We start from the raw sequence: 25,898 nt of genomic DNA, 5'->3' as shown, positions 1-25,898 counted from the left end.
GAACTTCTAAATTTTTGTAAAAATCCTTTATGTTTATTCACAACCTAATTTTAATCCAACGTCTACTTTATTCTTCACTTACACTACACTCTTCCCAAAATGATTGCTATTCCACCTCACATTCTTACATTTGTGTAACTCATGCTTGAACTGCTGTAGAAGGAATATGGAGGATGAAGAATGGCCTTTCAATATAAACACACACACACACACTTCATATATAGGGAGAAATATGAATTACCATGCAATTGTATTTTGCTGTAGAATAAGAAACACCCCTTCCCCTTCCTCCCAAATCCCCAGAGAAGCCCAGTGCTAAGATAGGCTTAGAAGACTCACAGACAGTGGAGCTATTGGAGGCGCCAGCTTTCCCTGCTGGACTCCAGGGACTTCGAGGACAGAGACCTAAACTAAGTGCTCAGTGTGCAAAGCAGTGCTGGTCCTCCACAGGCATCAGAATCAGGCACGTGGAGGGCCCAAGCGCATACTTAAGGTGGATATGACTTGTAGAGCTTACGATATAATTTTAGAGAGAAAAGAGCCTCAGAGATGAATACAGAATATGACTCTATATCTATGTGGGTGACTACCAAAGGACAATTTGCTTCCTTGGTTTGGTTTTATGAATTTTTACTGTTATTGTTTTATATGAGCTAAAAATTCCAAGGAATATTGAATTGTTACCAATGGTGCTTCAAATCTAAAGAGATTTTCTTGTTACAGGGCCCAGTGCCCAGGGACATATAGGACTCACTATGCTCAAGGACATTTACCAGAATCTTCCTGCTGTGGCTACCCAGAGCTCGGAGCTCAGGTCCTCTGTGCCTGTGTTACTATAAATACCACTCTCTGACCAGATGGGGAACACACACCCTGAGCCCCCACTTCTCCCACTTCTTTCCCTTCCGATGGCTGCTCTCACTTCCTCAGAGGCTTTGAGGCACCCAGGAGTTGCCGAGCTGTAACAAGACTCACCGTGCTCCTTTCACATGCTTGTGAAGGAAGTCAGCATGAAAGCGTGGGACCAATGGATCCTTCTCCCCATGCACAATGAGGGTTGGGCACTGGATCAGGGGCAGCAGGTGCCGACAGATGTTACCTGAGAGACACAAGAGCACAGTCTCTCTGCGGGGAAGAAGCAGAACTCTGCAGAGATGCACTACTAGGCACCAAAGGCTTGGGCTCCAGAGAGGTGCCATGACTAAGTGGTGAAAGCCTCTGGGTGTAGCCTTGTGGGACATCCTTATCCTTGGGGACATGCACCTGAAGGAGACTGTGGAACCCCAGTCTACCCTCTCTTCCCTTCCACTCTCTGACTTGGGATGTAACCAACTTTGCTCCACCAAGTGCTCCCAGTGCCTCACCGTAGATGCAAAGCCATCAGAGAGCTTGGTCATGTCTAGGAACCTCCAGAACTCAAGTCAAGGTAAGCCTTGCCTATTATCTTAGGTGTTCAATAATTCACTGACACGCGTGTCCCTCTGCATCGTGGCTTCACTGTCGGTGGAAGCCAGTTTGATCTGGGGTTCCTTCCAGTTTTACCACTCTTAGGTTTCCCTCTTCTATTTCTGTGCTCTGCTTGCTTGTTTTGATACTCTACTAGAAAATACACAGTTTTTTTTTCCTGACGTAAAATTGTTCATGTAAAATGGTAGACAAAATCAAACGAGGAAGCAAGCAAACAAACCCCACAAGTGTTGTATTACAAAGAGGCAGCCTGTCAGCCACGTTGATGATGCCTGACATTTGAAACCTTTCCCTTTGAGGTTGTGACTCCATAGCTGAGAGCCTAGCCTAAGAATGTAGGGACTAGCCTAGGATGCAGGGACTTCATGGTAAAGCTAGCCTGTATCAGTGCTTGTACTTTAGTGACACTCCTGAGTACCACCCCTGGGTGGCTCCCGGCCAGCTAGAGCTTCAATCTCAAACAGCAATCCTCGCAGCTGCCCGTGGCTGTTAGGAGGTTACACACATGGTTCTGGTAGCCATGCTATTAGCTCCTTCCTCCACTCCCCTCCCATCCCTGCCTGTTCTAAATGGAAGGTGCTATATAACTGAGCTAGATGCGATCCAGCACAGGTGGTGCTGCTCACCAGGTGCCAAGCCTCTGCCCTTCTCTTCAGCTGGGGAGTGCTCTCCAGCAAGGGAGAGTGACCAACTGATTGGGGAAGTACTTCTCCTGTCAGCACACACCCGCCAGCTGGAAGGGGTGGCGCTGATGAAAGCCAGCAATACAACTGCTTGCTGCGGCAGGAGACGGTAACGCTTACAGCACTTATACCTCTTCTTCTTCTTTTTTTTTTTTTTTAAATTTTTATGTTGAGACAGGATCTTGCTGCGCATTTCTGGCTGGACTGGAAGTTACTACGTAGATCAGGCTGGCCTCAAACTCTGTCTCTGCCTCCCAAGTGTTGCGATGAAAGGCACAGGCCACCACGCCAGGGTATCACTTACGTCTTAACTCATTCAACACCAACAAACATTTGTAAATTGGGCATTTTTAAAAATCACATAACAGCACTTTCATAATAACTGTCCATAGCACTCTACCATAACTGAATATGTATTCATTACTTCACTTAGTTCTCATGAAACTTTATGAGGTAGCTCTTAGTATATTCTCCAGAAACTCAAAGCTATTTTGACCGCAAGTCAAGACCTCAAATCCAGGCCCTGATGACCCCACAGCTGTGCAATCACCCATGCTGGACCAAATGCCTGTAAACCTGAGGACACAGACATGAAGGAGAGAGTCCTGTCAGAGCAGCAAAGACAGAAGGGAGACGAACTACTAAGGCCTGCTCTAAGATGACTTCCATATTGAATTCTCTACGTTAGGATATGCTTCTGAACTGCCAATTTAACACCGTTTCCATCTCTTCCTTGCCTCCTCCCAGGAAGCGCCGAACCACACATCTCAGTGAGTTCTCTCTCATGGGGAACTGATTCACTCCGTTTAATAACATCCTTTTCTGTTGTTTTATGTGCAAAGAAACACATTTTAAGGACTTGTTACTATGGATGAAAACTGCATTTCAACAGGATCTCTGTAAGGCACGGATTTGCTCTTTTGAACTTAAACCAAACATGTAACATTTCCAAAATCCCTTTCATTGTGAAAGCTTTGATATTACAGATGAGTCATGCTGGAAAGGATTACCTAATAGATTAAACCGTCCCTTCAGACACAAGCATTCTGGAACAATGTTTCCAACAGTAAATCTTAGCTACTCTAATGCAGCAATTACAAAAATAAAAAGAAGAGGGGGAAAATATGGATTCCAAGAAGCTTGTTACAGTTTGGATCTTAGTGTTCCCCAAGGCTCCCATGTTAGAGCGTGTTTCCCAGCGTGGAGCAGGAGAGAGCCACAGGACCTTTAAGAAGTGGGACCTAGTGGAAGCTCACAAGAGATCGGGGGTGTGCCTTTGGAGGAGAGGTGAACTCTCAACTCTTCCTCTTTTTTCCTTTTTGCCATTGAGGTAAAACTTTGCCTTGCCAAATTCTCCTACAATGGGCACTGCACCACCTGGCCTTGAAGGAGGTGGTTCTCCCTAGTCATGGACCAGAACCCCCAGATCTAAGTCACAATACACTTTTCCTGTATAAATACACTGTATTTCCTCTATAAATACACTGATTGTCGAAGGTGTTTGCCACAGTGACAGAAGGCTGACTAAACACATAGCTATATAAAAACAGACTTTGAGTTCTGCTTAGAGATGGTCATTCTTACTGGAAATCTTACTAATTTTTAAGATACACAAAAGAAAGCACTTGTCCACAGCTCAGGTTATATCACTCGGCTCTGAAGTTGAAAAGAGAATTGAGCAGTCTCTTCCCCTCTCTGGCTCTGCTGGGACTGAAGAACATGGCAAAGACTTCCTCCTGCTTCGTCCTGGAGGTAAGGTGAGTCGAGTGTGGGCCCATCCAGACTGAAAAAAAAAGTGTCTAATGGTGGCTCTCCTAATGACCTATTCTTCAGTTAGAAGGTAGAAACAGGCTTCTGGAGGGCAGCTTCATGCTGCCACATATGCAAAGGACTGAAGGCAAAGGAACAGACTGCCACTAAAGAAAGCTTCACCATGACCCTTTATTCAATGGTCCTGTCTGGCACTTACACTTACTACACAAGAGCTAATACTATGTACAGTAACCTGTGTCTCTGTTCACATATTAACAGTGTGAGGACAATGGATGTGTCTATTATGGAGAAATCCTGGGAACTCAAGAGAGGCACTCAAGTCTCCCCTGCAATGAGCAAAGGAACCATTAGTCCGTGCGACTTACCATCTGGCAGCTCTTTAAACTGGCTGATGCTATCCACCCAGTTCTCACAGGTTTTGGCAAAGTAGTCATATCCATAGAGGGCTTCCAGAGGTTTCCTTGCCTTCTCACTCCATTTAGAAACATCTCGGATACCTGAAAAATAGAGGTGTGGACAAGGATGTGTCCAGTCTCAGACTATGGCATTATCTTGAAGTAACCTAAGCCAGGCTATCTCTCGGCCTCACGCTCACTGTTCCACCTGCTGGGAAGACTTTTCCCAGTATCTGGGTGGTTCATTCACATCCTCTAGGTCTCTGTGCAGATGTTAGGGAGCCCCACCCACCCTCATGCCCTCTGAGACGTTCCCTCTTCATCTGCTCTGCTTTTGCAGGACTTTCTGCCTTTCACTTGACTGTCCATCTTCCCCTAGGGAGGTGTGCCCAGTGTATGGGCTTTTGCTTTACGCCTTGCTACACGTCAGACCCTAGGCTTGGCCTTGCTGAAGAATGACATGATAAATCATTAGTGACTGAATTAAGTCAGACCTGAGTTAAACACTTTCTGCTAAAGATTTTAAGATAAAAGGAAAAACATTTTTCTAATTGGTGTCTCCAGAGGAAGAATGACATTATAGTTATCTTTCAGTTTCTAGAGTGTTGTGTAATAATTTCCTTCAATATTGAAATATTGTGACTTGCACAAAGTTCCTTAAGTAGGAAGGTAAACAGTTCAAAATAGCTTCAGGAAGTTTCTGAAACCGACCAGATTCCCTAGGCCCCCTCTCTGCCAGAGTAGGCAATAAAAGCTGAGAGTCCCCTTCAGACTCAAGAAGACTGAGTTGCAAAAATGATTCTCAGAGAAAAGCTGCCAAGAAGACTCCGAGACCAGACCAGCTGCCTGGAAGCAGAAGCCAGTGGAACTGCGGGAAAGAGATTTAGACTAACTGAGGCACCTGGAAAGGTGATGAGTCACCTGTGGGCTATGCAGTTTACTCTGGGTTCCCAGCTTTGTGTGCTGTCACCTATACTGGAGTGGGCTTTGGTGATAGGCTGTCTTTGAGTCATTTCTGCTCTTTGTAATGAAACTAATGGTTCACCAAATTGGATTTTAGTGGGATCCATACTTTGGTCTGCCATGGAATCCCTCTTTGGGGTTATGACTCACTATGTTGCTTCTCCCCAGAAAAAGTTTTGTTATATAACATAGAAGGGGGCTGCTCCTAGGAACTCCTGTGGACTGTGGAGCTCATTATGCAAAACTACAGGGAACGTGCACAGAACTGACACAGGAACTCGCAAATACTTAAAAACATCTCTACATTATTTTATTCTAACTCATGTAATTGAAATGCTATACAAGTAGTATACTATAATGTTTAAGGAAATCGTGACCAAAAAAAGTCTGTATATGTTTCATGCAGAGGTAATTTAATTTTTGAAGACTTTTGGCCTTGGTTGATTGATGTACAGATGCAGATATAAAAGGCCAACTACTTAGAAAAGCTTATCTGGTACATTGAGAAACAAACAGATGATGCAAAGGCTGAAGGAAATCGAACAGACTGCTGTTAAATCCTCAACATGAGCCTTTATTCACATGACCATGTCTAGCATTTCCACTTTTTACACAAGGACTCTGTTGAAGAAAAGGGGTGTAGAGCTAACTCCTAAATCTAAGCTATATTATAGATTATTAGTTGGTAGGAAAAAAAAGCAATGGCTAACTTCTACTTTTAAAATAACACAGCAAATGCCATTTACTCAGCCTGATCTTTCCTGTATTTTCTTAAACACTGATCAAGATTGTGGTGCTCCTGAACGTATTAAATGTTGCCTATGACAGCCTTTAAGCACACGTGTTGCTAAAGGACACACCAGAAAGGTCAGGTGACACCAGGAACACACCCTGACATCAGATGGTAATTTCTGTAGAGTCCTGACAGTACCCAGTTCTCAAGGTACACTCGATGAATGGGAATACTCAAATGGAGGAATCGCTGTGATTTTCAGCTTTGCTGCTTTCTGAAGAAGATGCCTGCCTCTGCCTCCGAAGATTGGTCTGGATAATCAGAGGGAAACCTGGGTGAGTTGACTGTAGAGACTAGAAGGGTTGAACTACTTGGTAATAGGGAAAAGAAGTCAGAGATGGGTGTGATGAGGTTGGCTAAAAACTAAAGAGGGGCAGATTTCAGAATGGAAAGAAGAGTTGGGCAAGTGGGAAAGGGAAAGAGCAAGGTGTGAAGGAAGCCTGGGGGAGGGAGTTCAGTGGCAAAATATATGCATATTTGAGGCTCCTTGTTTAATTCCTCGTACCTCTCCTACCTCCCCAAATACAGTAAATTTTAAAATTACTCCTGGATAATTACACTCTGGGATGCTTGGGATGGATACCACTAAAATGCTGTGAAGGGTCATCTTGCAGTAGAACAAGCCTATCTTTCATAAAATATTTTTAAAAGGTTATTTCCTGTGGCCTGGAGAGATGGCTTAATGGTTAAGAGCACTGGTTGCTCTTCCAGAGGACCCAGTTTCTATTTTCAGCATCTACATGGCAGTTGACAAACATCTGTAATACAAGTTTCAGGGAATATGATGCCCCTGGATGCAAAACACTTATACATAAAATTTTTAAAAATTTCTTGTGTGTGTGCAAGAGAGAGAGAGACAGACAGACAGAGACAGAGACCAGAGGCCTCTTTCAAGTGTCTTTCATCATCAGGTACTGTCTACCTTGTTTGGTGACACAGGCTCACCGGCCAGGCTAGGTTGGTTGGTTAGGGAGGCCCATCTCTGCTTTTCCAGCACTAAGCCTGAGTCATTGCACTCAACCTTCCATACCGGTGCTGTGGATAGAACGCACGTCCTCATGCTTTCGTGGCACCTACTTAACCAGCTGGGTTTTCTCCCTAAACCCATGACCTACCATTCTCATGCTTTCACAGAGTCATAGTAACTAGTGAATATGTTTGAGGGAGTCTGTACGAGAGAAAGCAAACCCTGGCAACAGGGTCAGGCAGCATCAGCGAAAAGGAGCCAAGGCCAATTGGAGTTCATGCTCACTGTTTCCATACAGGGATGACTAGCTGTCACTTGTCATGTGGTCTCTTTAGTGCTCATCTGCTGGAGATGGTAGGAGGGTCTCCAGCAATGTGAGGGCAAAGAAGTGCACAAACTAACTGGCAGATTTGACCAATATATCTGTGAAACCAGGGCACCACAGCCACGGGCAGCACCATGAGAGAATCTTAGCAGTGTAATGAGGGGAAAGAACAAGTCAGGGACAGCAGTACATGCAAGAAACGCTAACACACATACAATTATTGTCTTGGTGTGGCCTGATGACAAACATTTTTTGCTTGGGAGCTTCAGCCTAGGTGACCAAAGGACAGGAGGATCAGGGTTCCGGGGAGGCAGAGTGAACTGGGACAAAGTGCATAGATATAGTGGTGTCAGCAGGATCAATCCTGGGCTCCTGTAGGCCCACAGGTAGCATAGTTCAGTTATGTCAGAAGGGTTGAATTATAATGACTAAATATTAAAAAAAAAAAGAAAGAAGCTTTAAAAATCAGTTAGAAAAAAACCAAGTTTCTTGTGATGTGAAGGCCAAGAGCTGTTGAGAACCCAGTGGATCAGAGTTCCGTAGTGTCTCCACTGAAGCACTGTGCTGCTGCGGGGCAGCATGGGGTTCTTTCAATGGATTGATTTATGTACAGTTTCAGAATGAAAGGTGTCTATGGGAATGTCAGGTCTGCGGCAAGCCTTCAGAATCCCAGAGGAAAAAGCATGAAATCTCGGTGGGGGGTTGGAGGGGATAGGGGACCCAGCTACCACTGGGGGAAGCCAGAGGTCTTACAAGCAGTGATTGGGATCACAGATTTGGAAGTCACACTGATTATGTAGGAGTCCCAGCTCCTAGACTTACTGCTGTGTGAAACCAGGCAAGTTACTTAACATTACTGTACTAATTTCCTAATCAGAAAATATGAATTAGATTAACACTGAGAATAAAGAGTAAGTAATTGCACAGAATTTGCTGACAATAGTGCCTGGCATGTAACACGTACTCAAAAAGATCCTTTGTGTTTATATATTTACTTCTGTTAATTTATTTAAAGAGGAAGGCATTTCTGTTCCAAAGCATAATCACTATCCAAAAATTAGTAACTATGCTTCATAGACAAGTGCCCAGAATAACCAATTGAATGAAACTGTTTGCTGAGTCACAGCAGAATTTGGATCCCCAAAGACACTGACATTGCCCCCCTATCTCGTTTAGAGCATATAATCTATGCTAAACACTAGAACCAGAAAGAGAATTTACTAATTAAGAGTTAATTCAGTAAGCACCAAGTCTGCTAAGTGCCTGTTCCTACCAATATAAACTTGGATAATGTGGTGATTTGAATGAGAATGGTCCCTAAAAACTCATACATTTGAATACTTGGCCTCCAGTTAGTAGAACTGTTTAGGAAGGATTAGGAGGTGCTTGTTGGAAGAGGTGTGTCCCTGAGGGTGGGCTTTAAGGTTTCAAAGGTGCATACCATCCCTAGTTAGCGCTCTCTGCCTCTTGCTTTTGGACCAGATGTGTGCTCTTATCTACCGCTCCGGGACTATGCCTACCTGTCCTGCTGCCATGCTTCTCACTATGATGAATATGGATGCCAACCCTCTGGAACCATGAGCTCCATGGTTCATGGTTTCTTTAATAAGAAACCATGCTTTCTTTTATAAGTTGCCTTGGTTGTGGCATCAGAAAAGTGACCAAGACAGATGAGATACAACCTTTATCTTCAAGAGCCTTACAGTCAAGGGCTTGTAAATAGCATCTGCGGCCCTGCAGATGCCCTTATCCACAAGAAACACAGCCAAGACACCTGGTGTCTTGAAACCACAAAGCACCGAACTTTACAAATACTGTGTTCTCCTGATGACATTTATTGTTAAGCAAGTCCAGTAAAAGAGATTAGTAATAACTAATGCCATCCACAGCAACTAGAGTGCACTGCAGCGGGACTGCCAGCATCGCTCCTCATTATAGGAAGTGTCTTAAGTAAAACAAGTATGCACAGAATGTAGGAATGGCAGCAAGTTGACAGTAGATCTATTGATGCTGATGATTTCTGAGGACTAACAGGCAGGTGGCATGCAGATTATAGGAGATACAGGACCAAGGGGTGGTTTGTAGTCTGGGTGGCATATAGCAGCACCAGGTGCGACAGAATGTTCCAGCATTCTTCTCACTGTGGTCACCTTAAAACTTGAGGATTGATTACTCTGGAGTTGTCCATTGAAGACTTCAGAACACAGCAGAGTAAAAGCTACAGAAAGTAAAGCCAAGGTATTAGGCTGTGTTCGGGTCTCAAACCAGTGTGTACTGTGCTCCCTGGTGAATCATTTACCAGGGTAAGACATTTAGCAAGAGGAACAGGACAAGGGAAAGGTCTAAGTTCAGTTTTTAGACATGACAAGGTATCTGTATGGCAACCAGATATTGAAAAAAATAAACGAAGAGCCCAATATGTGGGGCTTGGAAGCTAGGAAAAGACAGGGAGGGGCACAGAGCGAGGACACAGCTGAGCATGGTAGAGTGTGTCTGTAATCTGACCTACTCAGGAGGCTGAGGAGGGAGGGCTGTTTGAGTCCAAGGGCTTGAGGCCAGAGTGGGCAACACACTGGTGATGCTGGCTTTGAAGTGGGGGAGGAGGAGTGGAGGAGGCTGGTGGGTGGTAGTTCAGTCAGTATAGACTTGTCACACATGCATGAGGACCTGAGTTTGACTCTAGAACCCATGTCAAAAAGCTTAAATGCAGTGGTGCACGCCTGTAATCCAGGTGCTGGGAAAACAGAGACAGGCAGGTCCCTGGGGTTCACAGGCCAACCGGCCTTGCCTAAGCAGTGAACTCCAGGTTCAAGGACAGATCCTGAGTCAGAAAACAAACAACACCCCAAGTGGACCTCTAGCCTCTACTGCCTGGGCAGATATACAAGCACCCACACCCCAACACATACATGTGTGCATGCAAGTCCCCCCCCCACATGCACATACATGGAAAACAAAATTAGAAAGCAAGAATGGTACTTGGGGAACTCAATGACACTGTCCCACATATCAAAGCCAGACAGAAAGCAGAGACAGATGCCAGGGCCATGACAACACAGTGGCCAGAAAGGCACCCAGAGGAAGCTGGAGAAGGAGGTGTAAACCATACCATGCACAGCAGGAGACTGCTTTCAATGACCATGACGGGAGGGGTTCAAAAGCAACACAGAACAGTCAAGTGTCCTGAGGGTTGGTTACATGGAAGGCACTGTCTCCACTGGAATGGTGGGTCAGAGGTCACTGTCCAGGATGAGGAAGAGATGGTTAGGAAGAAAACAGACACTCTAGACAGTGAGTATCGTGGGACTGAGAGATCTTTTATTTTGTTTCAGAAAGCAGGGAAGGTCAGCGCCATCGTGATGGGAAACGTATTCTACAGTGACTAGGGCAAAGGAGTAAGTGGGTGGCAGTACCCTGGGCAAATGCCATGGTGTGGGCATGTGCATCCCATGGTTGGTCCACCGGGCTTAAGGGCTCTGGGACACCTTCTCAGAGGTGGTACCCTGGGAGCTGGGTATTGGGGTGACTACTGAGAAGGATGTGGCTGGGAGAGGGCAAGGTGCACCCCAAAGGCAGCTTTATAAAGCAGGACGTGTGTAAGAAGACAGGAAAGAGAGGAGCTGGAGGGCTGAGTGGAGCCAGACTGGCAGGGGCTGGCTAAGCTGAGTGGACTTCTTTGAAGTTACTAGAGGATTTATTTATTTATTTTAAAGTTGGAGATGGAACATTGTGACTTTTGCCTTACAGGGTATTTTCTGCTATGGAGGACAGAATATCCCATGAGCCCAAGGTTCTGAACTAGGAGAGTGAGGGGAACAGGAGGAGGCTGGGGGATACAACTCAGGAGTCATTATATGGCATCAACAGAACAAAATCACGGTGAGACACCGAGGGTAGAGGAGGACTGAGCCCTCCACGGAAACTTACATGCATCTGTTACATGTTACATGCAACTGCTAGCTGAATGACAGAAGAAAGCCAGTGAGGAGATGGGGGCAGTGTCCAATTTTAGAAGAAGATAGTCCAGTCCATGTTCTAAACTTAAAGAAGTAAAACCATACAAAGTATGTTTTCCAAATCTAGGCAAATTAAACACAAATAGCAAAAAGATATCTAGGAAACCCCAAGTATTTAGAAATTAAACATTTCATATCTAAGTACCTACGAGATATTAGAAAAGATATTTTGAAATATCTTTTGATGAGTGAAAATGTAACATGGTAAAATTCGTAGGTGCTATAATGGCTAATTTTTGCTGTCAGCTTGACAGAACCTGGAATCAACTAAAACCCAAGCTGCTGGGGACTCTGTGAGAGATTTTCTTAATCAGATGAATCGAAGCCGGAAGACCACACCCTCTGGTGTCAGCTCCCAAAAGGACCTGGAAAAAGAAAGTTTCTTTTTGTCTGATTGCCTTCAGTCTGTGTCAGGATGTCACATGTGCTGGCTAGTCAATACCACACAAGAGAATCATTTGGGAACAGGGAACGTCAATTGAAAAAATGCTCTCACCTGATTGACCTGTGGGCAGGCCTGTGTTGTACTTTCTTGATTGCTCATTGATGTGTGTGTGGGGGGATGGGCTTGCTCATTGAGGGTGGAACCACCCCTGAGCTGAGGGTCCTGGGTTCTCTAAGAAAGCAGGCTGGGCAAACAAACAGGAAGGGGCAAGCCAGTAGGCGTCGCTCTTGCATGGCCTCTGCCTCAGTTCCTGCCCGGAGTTCTCACCCTGACTTCCCTCAGTAGAGTTGTAAGGTGAGATAAACCCTCTCCTCCTCCTTCCCTACTTGCTTTTGATCATTGTGTTTTGTTTTTGTTTTTGTTTTTGTTTGTTTGATTTTTTTCGAGACAGGGTTACTCTGTAACTTTGGAGCCTGTCCTGGAACTAGCTTTTGTAGACCACGCTGGCCTCAAACTCACAGAGATCCACCTACTTCTGCCTTCCGAGTGCGGGGATTAAAGGTGTGAGCCACCACTGCCTGGCTTTGGTCATGGTATTTTAGCACCGCAACTGGGACCATAACTAAGACACTGCAGCACTCCTTCACCAATACGCAAACCACCATCTTCAGGATCCCAATGGACAGAGGACCAGCGGCTGTCTGAGAATCCTCCAGGCCTGCAGGATGGGACTGCTAAGACATCCGGCCTTGCTGACGGAGGCATGCCTGGATTCTCAGTTGCTCCAGTGTGAGACAGCCCTGGTGGGGGTGCCCAGACTGCATTCTGTAAACTGATCTAATAAATCCCCTTTATATATAGCATTAAATGATATATTAGAAAAAGAATTAACATCTCAAATCAATAACCAAAATTTTAACTTTGAGATTAGATGGCATAAAACAAATCAGAATCCAAAGAAAGCAGAAGGAAACAGAAACAATGGAAGACAGAAAACAAAACTGATGTGGGATGTCCTTTTGTATATGTGTTGCTTTTATTGGTTAAATAAAGCTGCTTTGGCCTACAGTAGGGCAGAATATAACCAGGCTGGAAGGGATATAGAGAGAAAGAAGGAGGAGTAAGAGAGATGCTACATCACTGCTGAAGGAGGCAGATGTTCAGAACTTTTACCAGTAAGCCATAGATTCCTGACGATGCACAGATTAATAGAAGTAGGTTCATTCAAGATGCAAGAGCTAGCTAGAAATATGCCCGAGTCATTGGCCAAGCAGTATTGTAATTAATATAGTTTCTGTGTAATTATTCAGGTCTGGGCAGCTGGGGAATGAAAGAGCAGTCTCCGGCTACACAAAACCAAGTCGGTACTAGAAGCTGCTTCTTTGAAAAGATCAGTGAATGGCCAGGAAAAGAGGAGGTGACACTGGTGACCAATGTGTGTGGGGGAGGTATTTCTACCGACCTTACAAACTCAGCACGTGACCCAAATATCTAGAGAGTAGTGAACGAGTGCTGCTGACAAAAGGATGCACTGTCTTTGACAATATTACACCTGCTGCAGTGAGGACCGTTCAGCTGACAGCAGCAGAAGGACCCCAAGTCACTGAAGGCGCAAGAACAGGTGCCTATTTTAATAAAGTTGTGGGGCCAGATACAGCATGGTGAGGAGGAACTACAGGGAAAGGGAGCAGTATTTTGGAGGAGGAATCATGTTTACCTGTTGAGGTAGAGAGGAAGGACCAAGCAAGGGAAGTCAAGGATTTGGAAGAAGCGGAGGCATCTGGGGGCGGCAACAGCAGGAGCTCATTGATGGCAACAGTGGAACAGCCTACTCTGAACAAGTCAGACTCTGAGCCAGGAGGGAGGGTGATGAGGATGGGTGGAGGTCAGACTAGGATTGGTTTCTCAGTTATTTGTCTTTAAGAGCTTCAGATTGGGAAGATGGGGGCTGGAGAGATGGCTCAGCAGTTAAGAGCATTGCCTGCTCTTCCAAAGGTCCTGAGTTCATTTCCCAGCAATCACATGGTGGCTCACAACCATCTGTAATGAGGTCTGGTGCCCTCTTCTGGTCTGCAGGCAGACACACAGGCAGAATATTGTATACATAATAAATAAATTGAGGTTTTTTTTTTTTTAAAAGAAGAAATGGGGGGGGGGCTGGAGAGATGGCTCAGTGGTTAAGAGCATTGCCTGCTCTTCCAAAGGTCCTGAGTTCAATTCCCAGCAACCACATGGTGGCTCACAACCATCTGTAATGAGGTCTGGTGCCCTCTTCTGGCCTGCAGGCATATACACAGACAGAAAGAATATTGTATACATAATAAATAAATAAATAAATAAATAAATATTTAAAAAAAAAAAAAAGAAATGGGAAGATGGTAGCAAACTAAGATTCCAGAACAGGATGCAGCCTCTGAAGAGCTTACAAGGTGAACAGCGGGATGCCTGGAAGGGCCGTAGCATGCCTAGGGCTCTGCCAACATCTGTCAGGGTTAGAAAGTAAAGATTTCAGGCTCTGAAGGCCAACAGACCCACCAAAGACATACTGTAGACACAGCTGTGGAGAGAAAATGCTGAACCCAGTGGGAATAAACTGCTTCTGTTAGGTCATCTATGGCTTAGTAAAGAGACAAAAAGCTTCCGGTGAGAAAGGGAGGGTTGTGATGGGCCAGGGTGGCAGGTAGGAGTGGTGGGAAATCCAAGCAGTTTCTCTTTTGCCTCAGTGATGGCTCCAAGCCCTGGGGTATCTCTCTTTCCTGCTGAGAGCTTGGTCTTCCCAATTCAGAAAGCTTGCTAGAGGCTAAACAATGCCAGGGTTGGGTGTCTAATAATTGCAACCAACACTTCCATCTGCTCTGGCTATTGGTACAAGCGAGGCAGCAGTACTGGGAGAAGGAAAACGAGGAAAGGTTAAGTTAGAATGTAGATGTAGTTTGACCTCTAGCTCATGAACTAACTTTTCATTGGTGCCTTAGCTTTACAAATGCAAGTAGCAGGCTAGCATCGAGCCACAGGCTCAAGGTCCCTGGTGCCACTCTTGTGCCCCTAAAAGTGTCAAGGAGAAGATTAAAAGAGACTTTAGCCAAGAAAACTTCACAGATTATTGTAACCAAAACATAGGTTAAATTTTCCGCCTAGTGCTTCCTTTAACACTCATTATATTCATGCATTCACTCATTCACGACTTTCACTTTGAGACAAGGCAATGCTACATTGCTCATGCTTCGAACTCAGAATTCCCCAGCCTTAACCTCCCAAGCGGTTAAGATTTCAGGCACGCATCACTGCAACTGGCTTTTCACATTACTTTAAATGAGGTTCTGAGTAACACTTCAGAGCGCCTCCTCCTTCCTTCAAGCTCACTACCCGTGGAGTGAACGTAAACACTGCCTTCCCGGAGCTGTGGCCTGAGTCATCCACGTTTCACTTCTGGAAATAGAGCACTACCCATTTCTAGGTTGGTTAAATTATACGATTTCCCTGAAAGCGCATTCTTCTTTGGACCTCAGAGCTGAGAATTGCAAGTGGATGAGCGACTTGTCACTCAATACATATCAAAACGAGAGATGTGGGGGGGGGGGGCGGCAAGGAGGATCATCAGGACAACGTCTATGACTGGCAGAACTTACCCTGGTAAATCCTGCAGTCTTCCTCAGTGACGTAGGCGTTCGCTCCCCAGATCAGCATCTTGCGGACGTAAGATGGGTTCTTAGCAGCAGCAATGAGTGCAGTTATGCCCCCATCACTCCAGCCCAGGAGGGAGACCTGCTTGAACTGCAGCACCTGTGGGCAACACAGCGGAAGGCATGGTATAGCTGCTGTTGACCTGTGACCCACACAGGAGGACACACGGCACTCTTACTGTTTACCTATGGCCAGCACAGCAGGACACACGGCCCTGTGACCACTTCACTCTCTTTAAAGAACCTGGGCGGTGGCCATCCGAGTTCTACAAGTCTGCCACTTGGAGACCTAGTGTCAATTGGCTTCGCTACAATGTAATTGTCATAAAAACTTGAGTATGCAGCATTATTTTGACCTATGCAGGAAGCCTATCTTCTGGCTGGATAAAACCTCAAAGGACAGAATCAGCAGAAATCCGCTGTATTTGGGTAGGACAAGTACCATGTGTGCGTACACCCAAGCAAGGCTCAGAAGGCAGACAATCCTGTAGATTGGAAAGAGCTTAAAATAAGAGGCAGCAGGGTATCTGGTGAAGCCACAGCTGCCACTGTGGGAAGAGCTGTCTAGAGACAAGAGGGAGCATGGTGTTGCGGTAAAGCTGAATCCGTCCTTGGGTGAGCCAACCAGGACCCTGAAAATGGACTCGTAGAGAAAGCTGACAAAGCACATGGAAACGGCTTCTAGAAGTAAAACAGAGCATCTAAAAAAGATTAAAAATAAGGAACCAACAAATGCTGGGATAATTGCTGGTGAAATCACACGTGTGTGTGCATACTCTGGATAACCATCTGACATTAGCATGCAGAATGCGGATACATTCTCTACACCTAGCACACTGCCTCCTGGATTCGCTCACCAGGAGACAGACCCAGGATATAAAACACACGGCACTGCTCATAATCACAAGAGTGACAAATGTCCATGCACACCTTATAGCAAAAAGTAGCTTAAAGTTAATCGTTTATCACTAGATTTATGCATGGAATAAGACCGTGCATACATCCAGCAGCGCTCTCTCTCTCTCTCTCTCTCTCTCTCTCTCTCTCTCTCTCTCTCTCTCTTAAAACAGGGTTTCTCTGTGTAGCTCTGGTTGTCTTGGAACTCACTCTGTAGACCAGGCTGATCTCGAACTCCCAGAGATCTGCCTGCCTCTGCGTCTCTGAGTGCTGGGATTAAAGGCGTGTGCCAGCACTGCCCTGTTTCAGCAGCTCTCTTGTACCTCCTGGGGTTACATTCCAAGATGCTGCCCCACCACAGATGATTTGTAACATAGATGGAACCAAGAGCTCTACACACACACACACACACACACACACACACACACACATACACACACGCGCGCGCGCAGTCTAGAGTGGATATACTGGACAGGCGATGTGTTACAGTTTGGGTAGGATGGAGGCAGGATGGATGGGCAGCACACTTCACTGTACCATTCAGACTCGCAGGGAATTTAAAACTCATGACCGAATGCTACAGATAATATTAACGAACTTATATTTCAGAAAGACAGAAGGAAATATTTTGGAAGTTTTCCTCGTCAGGAAATGATACATGTTGGGGACTGGGGGAGACAGTTCTATTGGCAAAGTGTTTGCAGTACAAACATGAGGATCCGAGTTCTTTTCCAGGACCCAAGAAAGCCAGCCATTGTGGCACCTGCCTCAGTCCCAGCTCTGAGGTGGAGACAGGAGGATCCCTGGGGCTTGTTGGCCATCCAACCTAACCTACTTGGTGACCTTCAGGCCAATGAATGACCTTGTTTCAGAAAATAAAGTGGAAAGCAACTGAGCAACAATAGTTGTTGTGACAGGCATGCTTAACCTGATTTGAACATTATCCAGAATAGACACGTACTGGAACCTTACTTAATCCCCCCTGGAATGTACAACTTTTATATTTTAATAGATAAGCTAAAAATAAACATAATTTAAGTTATAGGGCACTATAGATTATCAATTAATTATTTCTGCAATTTTTCACTTAATATTTCTGTAGCTGAAGCCACAGAGAGTGAGATTATGGAGTAGGGACAAGGGCAGCAAGTGTATGTTCATCGGGAAGGAAGCAGCATCTCCTTGACACATTTTCAAAACAGCAGACTTGGAGGATGGAAGGGAAGGCCTGATGCTGCCGGTGTTACATCTCTAATCCCAGCACTCAGGTAGAGGCTACCCTGCTGCTAGTGAGACCAGCCAGGGTTACACGGCAAGACGCTGCCTCAAAAAATCAAAATAACTATGGAGGCCCCAAAATGTGAGCCTATTTCCACCTTGTCTGAAGGTCAGAGAGTTTTAGCTTGTTCAGAGTTGTTGACAACAAGTGGGGCTACACAAACTGACTAGGGTGTGGTTACTTGGTCTGTTTGACATTAAGATGGCCCATACAGATAGATTTATTCCAGCCTGACCATACTTCTGCTCCTTCTTTTGAAATAGGAGGTTTGACCTTGGGAGAGCCTGTCTTCAGGACACTTGCTCTAGGGTGGGTTCACTGCCTAAACAACAGACTGTTAATGATTTGATGTCTCAAAGTTGAAGCAAATAACTGTTCTAGTAGCCATTTGTATCCTGTTAAAGCAGTCTTTTGTCTTTTCCCCCTTTTGTGTATGGGAAATTAAGTACAGGTGAATTTCAGTATCCACTCCCTTCCAATACTATCCTATGTTTCTGTTTTATTATTTTTAGTTGCGTCTTTGTCTTCTTTGCTTATTTTTCAAATCCTCATTCCCCTACCCTGGTAAGTGGTATTTTTGTCGAAGCTGGTCCCCGACAAACAGCCAAATAAAATACCATGCGTGCTTAAAGGCATTGATTTCTCACCTGGACCTACAAGGTAATTAAAAGCAGGGTAAAAGCTGGACTTCTCCATCTTCATTTTTTCATCTTTACTTTGGGTTGGATTTCTGCTCAACTCTGGTTGTAGACATGTTAAGCATTCAAGGAACAAGGAGCATCTGTTTAAAGGCTGGTGGTATATAACCAATATAACCAGTCTTAACCCCAGCACTGGTTAGTTTTATGTCAACTTGATACAAGCTAAAGTTATCAGAGAGAAGGCAGCTTTAATTAAGAGGGAGAGAGAAAGAGAGAGGGGGGAAGAGAAAAGGGGAGAGGGAGACAGAGAGGAGGGAGAGAGAGAAAAGGAGGTAGAGGGAGAAAGAGGGAGAGGAAGAAAGAGAGGGAGAGAGAAGGAGAGAGAGAAAGAGAGAGAGGGAGAGAGGAAGAGAGAAATAAAGAGAAAGAGAAAAAAGAGAAATAGAAAAAGAAATGAAGAGAGAACAGAAAGAGAAGGAGAGAAAGAAGGAAAGAGAGAGAAAGAAAAAAGAGAAAGAGGGAGAGAGAGAAAGAACAAGAGAAAGAGAGAAAAAGAGAAAGAAAGTCTGAACAAGGCAGCCAGCAGCACCCCACCATGACCTCTACATCATCTCCTGCCTCCAAGTTCCTGGCCAGTTTGAGTTCCTATTCTGACTTTGATGAACTGTGGTGTGGAAGTGTAAGTTGAAAAAACCCTTTCCTCCCCATGCTGCTTTGGTCACGGTGTTTCTTTACAGCAATGGTAACCCAAACAAGACAACACCCTTCAAGGCTGAAGGCATAAACATAGGAGCAGTGGTGACATCTTACTGCTGCCTTTTACAGTGGTCTGTTCCTGACCCACATCTGGGCTGTCCCAAGTCTGAAGTCAGCTTGGATTCCAGGAACGTCAGAGCCTTACAGACAGATCACCTCATGAGATGATGCCCTCCACCCAAAAGCATGGGTGGTCCTGACTTCTTCAGGCCACCTTGCAGAACCAGAACTGAGCTAACACCAGATCAAACCTTGACCAAGACGGCTTAGTTATGCAGACTTCTTGCCTCTTTTCCAGTTCTTGGTCTACTTAAACCTAAGGCTCATGTCAGTACCTGGAAGATAGGAGGACAGGCTTCCTTTTCACCTTCCCCAAATGGCAATTTGGTTAAAGACACATTCCTGCCTCTTCACCACCACCTCTTGCTGCTTTCTTAGGGGTGAGTGACTACACTCCATTGGAAGCTATGGAGTTGAGCCTCTGGCTTAGGACTCCAGTTACATCAATATAAAGCTGTGTATTCTGCTGTGTGTAAGTGTTGTAGGCCTGCAATCCTGGCATGCCAGGGGCTGAAGCAGAGGGATTGAGGTCTTATGGCCTGCTTAGACTACACAGTGAAACCCTGTCTCAAAGCAAAGCATCACAAAGCAAAAATTAAAACTGTGCACTGATGTATGCCATGAAACTGGCTGGAAAGGCACAGCCTTGGCATCTTGGTAGTAGCCTCGTTAGATGGCTGGCTCTGTTTCGACTCAGTCCTTTAGGCCTTCCTTAGACTCGCATTAGGTATTACCTTTGTGGAAAGAAAGAACGCCAGGCATTAGAATACATGAAGGTGGGTCCAGTCATCTTCCCCCACTCCATACTTCTCTGCGTCTCACCTTCATCAAGTCAACAGCATCCTTTGCATCCCTTTCAAAAAAGTCCAGTGGGAAGTCTCGATCTGGGGGTCTGGACTTTCCGTATCCTCGAGGGTCCCAGGCCACCACTGTGAAACGCTTCTTGTTTAGATTCTGAAGTTGTGGTGCAAAATCGGTGCTTCCACTTCCTGAAAACAGCCACCGGGTTACATTCTGAATGTTCTCAGTGTCGCCGACACACCAGAGCGAAATGGAAGCGGTACCAAAACACAGTTCTTGGTTCTTTCTCTTCAAAGTGAGCCAGGAAAAGCTGTCCTGCAAGGGCCGACTCCACCCAGAGGCGGATTTCAACGCCTGCTGGAGTTAGGATCGGCCTCTGAGCTCCCCCTAGTGGTAATTTTGAGGAAGCGAGGCTCAGGACCCGTATTTTTTGTGGCTCATTTGACAGCCTTTCAGTGTAGTTCTCTCCTACCAATCCATTGAAGGAATTAACTAAACTGTATTGAAATGAACTTTCATATTTGATAGCTTCTGGGTCTTCTTTATATCTCTTTTCTCTAAAGAAAAATGACTAAGAAAGGATGAAGACCCCAGTGGCATCCAGGTAGAAGTCCAGATGTTTTCATTTTCATTAAGCTAATATAAATGACTCTTTAGAGTTTATTTTTTAGCTACAACCAAAACAGGAAAGTAAATTAAAGCACTGAAACGTGCACACTTAGGAAATCAAATCATAGTTCATAAAACAAATGAGCCTATGCCAAGAGCCTGTGGCAGCCCTGTCTGGCAACCCCCCTGCTCACCAATCAAGGTGTGGTGTGCTCACATGCACTCTGTGTGTGGAAGGGCACTTAGTAAGAGCTCCAGCAGCAGGTGTATTTACTGTGCAGGGTTTTTTTTTTATTTCTAAGCACCCACTATCCAGGCCATAGAATAGACAGGAAACCCACCCAGCCGAGCTCAGAAACAGACCAGTGGATTTCCAGCCCTTGTCTACTGGTCTCTCACGGGAGCTTCTTGTCTCTCCCTGACCTAGAAGGAACTATCCTGAAGGAGGCGCAGGAATTAGGGCAGGATTAGAGGGGGGTAGACTAAAATTATAGATTCCCAAATGAGGAAACAATTGCATTTGAAGACCAAGAGTGCTAAAAGCCTCCCACAAACATTTTGAGAATATGCATAATTATCAGTGTATGATATCAGAGTGACCCATGGGTACTGGGGGACAAGGCAGGAGAGAGACTCTCACTGTTCCATTTTAAAGCTTTAGAATCATGCTAATATTTTACAGAAATAAAGAAATTATACTGGGGGTGGGTGCTTTGTGTAGTTAATGGCTGCAATGTTGAAACAACACAATAATAATAATAAATAAGTAACGTGGTATGTTATTTTTTACTGATGATTTAACTGTACATCAGCTATTGGAATAAATATCTCCTTGATTACAGAAGCTTAAGAAAAGGGCACTAAATGTCCCAAGGCTACAGTGAGACTCTATCAGTGAAGGCCTAGCAAGGAGGACCGAAAGTAGCTGAAAATTTTAGCATGCACCTTTAGGAGGAAGGGGCAAGTCACAATAAGTATATACTGGGATTACATAAATACCTAAAAAATAAAGCAGCAACCCTACATGCTTTAGTAGTAGATTCAGAATGCCTCGAGAAATCACTGCAATCTCCCTCTGGAACTTTCTATACCTGAACTGCTGTTCTCTGAAGTTAGACTGAGATTCAGTGGGCGCCAATATGCTCCGTACACTGCAGAAAGTGAAGTGTTAATCTGATTGTGACTTTGAAATGGACTCTAAGCTGGCTGGGGATGGTGGCACAAACCTGACCTCTCAGTATATATGAAGCTAAGGCAACCTTAAGCTATAAAGTGAGACCTTGCTAAGAAGCAAGAAGAAAAAAAAGTCTTTTAACAACCCCTTTCTTTTATTATACAAGTCAATCACACTGATTCCCCTTCTCCTGTCCTGGGCTTAGCCCTTCAAGTCTCACATTCCAGAAAACCTTTGGATATGAGGCAAACTAACAGGTATGGCTGGTCACCAGCTCACTATCTTCATCTTTGGACCCCTCTTTCTTTGGACTCTGTCTCCTTGACTCCTGTAGTCCTCCCCAATAGTAGGAAACCATTTTTACAGTGTGGTTAAATGTGAGAAGAATGGGTAAAAGAATAAAACACTAATACCGTAAGAAAGTTATTTACTTTTTCAAATCACTCAACTTTGAGTGAGGCCAACATTCATTAAAAGCCTTCAGCAAGCACTAACATAAGTAATCGATGCTTGGCATCTACCGTCATGATGCATCATGGGGAATCCTTAGCCTGCAGAAACAGTCTATTCAAATCCACACATACCCAGCATCCCAGGGAGCAGGAGGACTGCATGCTCCCCTTCTCCCGTTCGCTGGTAGTGCAGGTGAACGCCATTAACAGCCACCTTGGCCGAAGTCACTGCAGTGCTGGAAGAGAAAGAAGTCCCCGAAGGAAGACTTATCGGTTGTGTCAAACTGGTGTATTTAATACGACAAAGCATCAGTTCTCGTGCACGAGTGAGCCTTGGTACCCTGCTCAGGCATGCTGCACTGCTTTGATCTGTGCCTCGGCTTTCCAATCAAGGTTGTGTTCCCATTACAGACTGCAAATCTGAACAGTGTCTTCCTGCTTCGACCCACTGCAGCACCCAGGGGCTTGCCTGCTGCCCTGGTTAGATTTCTTTTTGTATGTGTGTATGTATGTATGTATGTATGTATGCATGTATGTATGCTTGCATGTGTGTATTTATTTATGTATTTATTTGCCAACTTGACACACAAGCCACCATCATCTTAGGAACTTCAGTTGAGAAAGTGCCGCCATTAGATTGGTCCAGACACAACTCTATGGGGCATTTTTAAATATTCATGACTGATGTGGGAAGGCCCACTGTGGGTAGCGCCACTCTTGAACAGGTGAACCTGGGTTGTCTGTACTAGGAAGCAGGCTGAGAAGCCAGTAAGCAGCATTCATCCATGGCCTCTGCTTCAATTCTTGGCCTATGGTCTTCTTGCCCACTTCCTTGCTAGAGGGCAGTGACACGCAGGATGTGGAGGGCGTGTCAGTACAGCTGCCAAGAAGAATGGCTCTTCTTCTTGTGGACTGGCAGTAAATTTAAGTCAACTACCGACTTCCCTTTTCTTCTACATTTCACATCCCATCTCTGTTTTTGGTCAAAATGATTACCATAATGTGGCTCTTTTTGAAAAAACAAGTGGGTTTTTTTTTTTTTGTCTGATTTGCTAAGTTCAAGTAATAAAGAGTACAAGCTAGACATGGTGGCACACATGGAATCCCAACACTTGGGAGGTAGAAGGACAGAGATTGCCACAAGTTCAAAGTCAGCCTGGGATATATAGGAAAAACCCTATGGTAAACAATAGCAACAAAGTTAACAAAGAACGTGGGTGGGTGAGTGTTGAACATCGGTACATCTAATATTAGCATAGAATTTCTCAAAAATCACATGACAAAATTGGGATATAGGAAAGCCTAAAATAAGCTCATCTGCACAAACATCAGAGGAGCAATAATAGAGCCATTAAGTAACAGCAAGTGACATCAATTTGTTTTTGTTAGCATTCTATTCCTTCAAAGAGCTGAGTTTTACTGTTAGGGTGATTTTAAGCAACTTAGAATCAAGACAGTTGCAAATCAACACATTCTGCTAACAAAGACTCACTGGAACTTGTCAGCACTTCACACACTCGCAGCCCAGAGCGTGCGCCCTAAACAAAGACTGGTTTCATTCAGCAGGCGTTCACAGGCTCCCAGCCCAGCAGGAGAGAAAACAAAGACACAGAGGATTTGCTCAGGGAGGGCAGGGTTATGCTGGAGGCTCCTGAGCTAGATAAAATTTCCTTCCGGTGTTTCTTGTTTTATTAAATGAAGCCACCCCCCTGAGCAGCTGATTAGTAATTACCGGGCTCCTGTTAGCGGTAAAGCTCTCCTCCTTTTTACCGCTCTCTCTGCACTAGAGCTCTGGGGCGGGGGAGGGCTCCCTTCCCTGCAGGACCAAGGACAAGCTCATCGAAGCCATTTTGCACTATGCAGGTATTTTGGGCTATTTTTCCATTTTCCTCAATGCACAGAGCCAGTGGCTTTCGGGAATGGTGCTGCTGCCACAGCCCTGGGCATCAGTCTCTCTCTGGAGCAGTGGTTCACAAAAGCGTCTTTCCTTCAGTCTCTTCAACAACAACAACAACCCTAACTTCTTCCTGCATCTCCCTGGATCTAAGTTTTGGGTTCCCAGTCCAGATGTCTTTCTGAATTCTCACCGCCTAACAGGAGTATGGAGACATCAGGTGGCTAGAGGGCCTCTCACTAGAAACTGCAGCAGGGAAGGATCTGCAACTTGGAAGTGACTTTGATGGGGAGAGCAATACATGTCATGTTAGGTTGGGCAGAGGTATCTGAGAGGAGAGGAAAGGGTCTTTTGTGAAGGAATGCCTAAGAAGGCATTTCACAAAATGCAGATAAGAATACTGCAGGGGAGGAGCTGGAGAGATGGCTCAGTGGTTAAGGGTACTGACTGCTCTTCCAGAGGACCTGGGTTCAATTCCCAGCACCCACATGGCAGCTCACAACAGTCTGAAGATCCAGTTACAAGGGATCTGACACTTTCACACCAATGCACATAAAATAAAGTTAAATAAACCATAAAAATATTTAAAAAAAATACTGCAGGGCAGCATTGCTGGGAGACCATGGGGCATGCTCATAAGCCTGTGTCCAGCCAGGCAGAGTGAGAGGACAGAGGGGCTGGATGGACAGAGGGACTGGATGGTATGGGGGTCTTCAGTAAGTGGAGATGGTCCCTGCTGCGTCAACATAGGCATCCAGGGTGCCACCACACCTGGATGGAATAGGCATAGCACCGGCCCATCCTACCAAACACCTGATTCCACTATCCAAGGCTGGAGAGGGGACAGAAAACTATTTACAAACGAAATTATTAATCTTAATAAATTATTAATTTCAAACACAAGGAAAGGTTTATGTTCAATCATACAGTGGCCGAGAGCTGGCTTATTTCCACAGGCATACATGATACGTCAGTTGGGGTCATTTCAAGACGAAAGTCAGTTGGGGTCATTTCAAGACGAAAGCATCAGTTCCAGCTTGTCAGGAGGTCTCTAAGACAGTGGTCAGGCCTTGTGCAAACAGCAAAGTCCATGTGGAGAGGACCAGGCCTGCAGCCCAGGCTTTTGACAGCCCTAACACTTGTTTATTTCCAGAACTACATTCAATACTGGATTGTTCAACTCTCAGATAGGAACAAAGACAGAAAATCCTCAGAAAACTTAAAGAACAATCTACCCCTTTCTCTTTGGCCATCAGAGTTTCTTTTCCACCCTTCCCTCCAAAACCTCCAACAACCTGTCTTCTAACCATGATATCTGAAGCAGGTGTGTTTATGAGACTGTGTTGAATTTTACAAAGTCCCATGACTAGTACAATCCTGAGAAACACTCTAACTCTGGGGCACTAACTGCTTCCAAAGTCACACCTGGCAGGACACCAAAGGCATGTCCCTCTGAAGCTTAAGGCTAGCAGGAGATGGGCAGATACAGCTCAATGCTTACTGTGCACTTTTGTGGAGCCTTTCAACTGAAGGCAGAGGGGGTCGAGTTCAGCCAGTTCATCCTACCTGCACCAGCACCTCGTTTCTCCTGTTATTTCAGCAGGGCTCAAATGCTGAATTCAAACCACTGGGCAGCCTTCCAAATCTGTGAACCCAGGCTCCACAGCTCCACAATCTGAATGGGAAGTAGGCAACTGTACTGAGCCCAACAGGCTAGCAAGACTGAGCCAATTTCTTAGAGAACATAAGGCTTAAGAGTCCCCAAAGTGTACTTTCCTGTCTCATGTGTCCTTAGCTCCCATCTGTGAATTTTCTACATGGTACCCGGGGGGGGGGGGGGGCGGGCGGTCTACTTGCCTCAGACAGGGAGAGGTGGTTGTGTGGG

The 25,898-nt window shown here is 45.2% G+C and overlaps 1 protein-coding gene across 3 annotated transcripts in view; it reads right to left on the bottom strand.

Moving 5' to 3' along the window:
- Positions 1-25,898, bottom strand: part of Bphl (biphenyl hydrolase like) — a 35,515-nt gene that overhangs the window by 7,325 nt on the left and 2,292 nt on the right. For all 3 annotated transcript variants that reach the window (XM_048430210.3, XM_048430220.3, XM_048430230.3), the window contains exons 2-6: positions 22,252-22,355; positions 19,906-20,072; positions 15,397-15,550; positions 4,289-4,420; positions 976-1,099 (exon numbers count right to left, since the gene is read on the bottom strand). In XM_048430210.3, the coding sequence (XP_048286167.3) occupies positions 976-1,099; positions 4,289-4,420; positions 15,397-15,550; positions 19,906-20,072; positions 22,252-22,355 (681 nt within the window). The remainder of the gene's footprint in view (positions 1-975; positions 1,100-4,288; positions 4,421-15,396; positions 15,551-19,905; positions 20,073-22,251; positions 22,356-25,898) is intronic.

This window comes from Myodes glareolus, chromosome 14 (genome assembly GCF_982192425.1).
Source record: "Myodes glareolus chromosome 14, mMyoGla1.1, whole genome shotgun sequence".
Classification (NCBI taxonomy): Eukaryota; Metazoa; Chordata; class Mammalia; order Rodentia; family Cricetidae; genus Myodes; species Myodes glareolus.
This window is presented reverse-complemented; position numbering and strand designations above follow the sequence as displayed.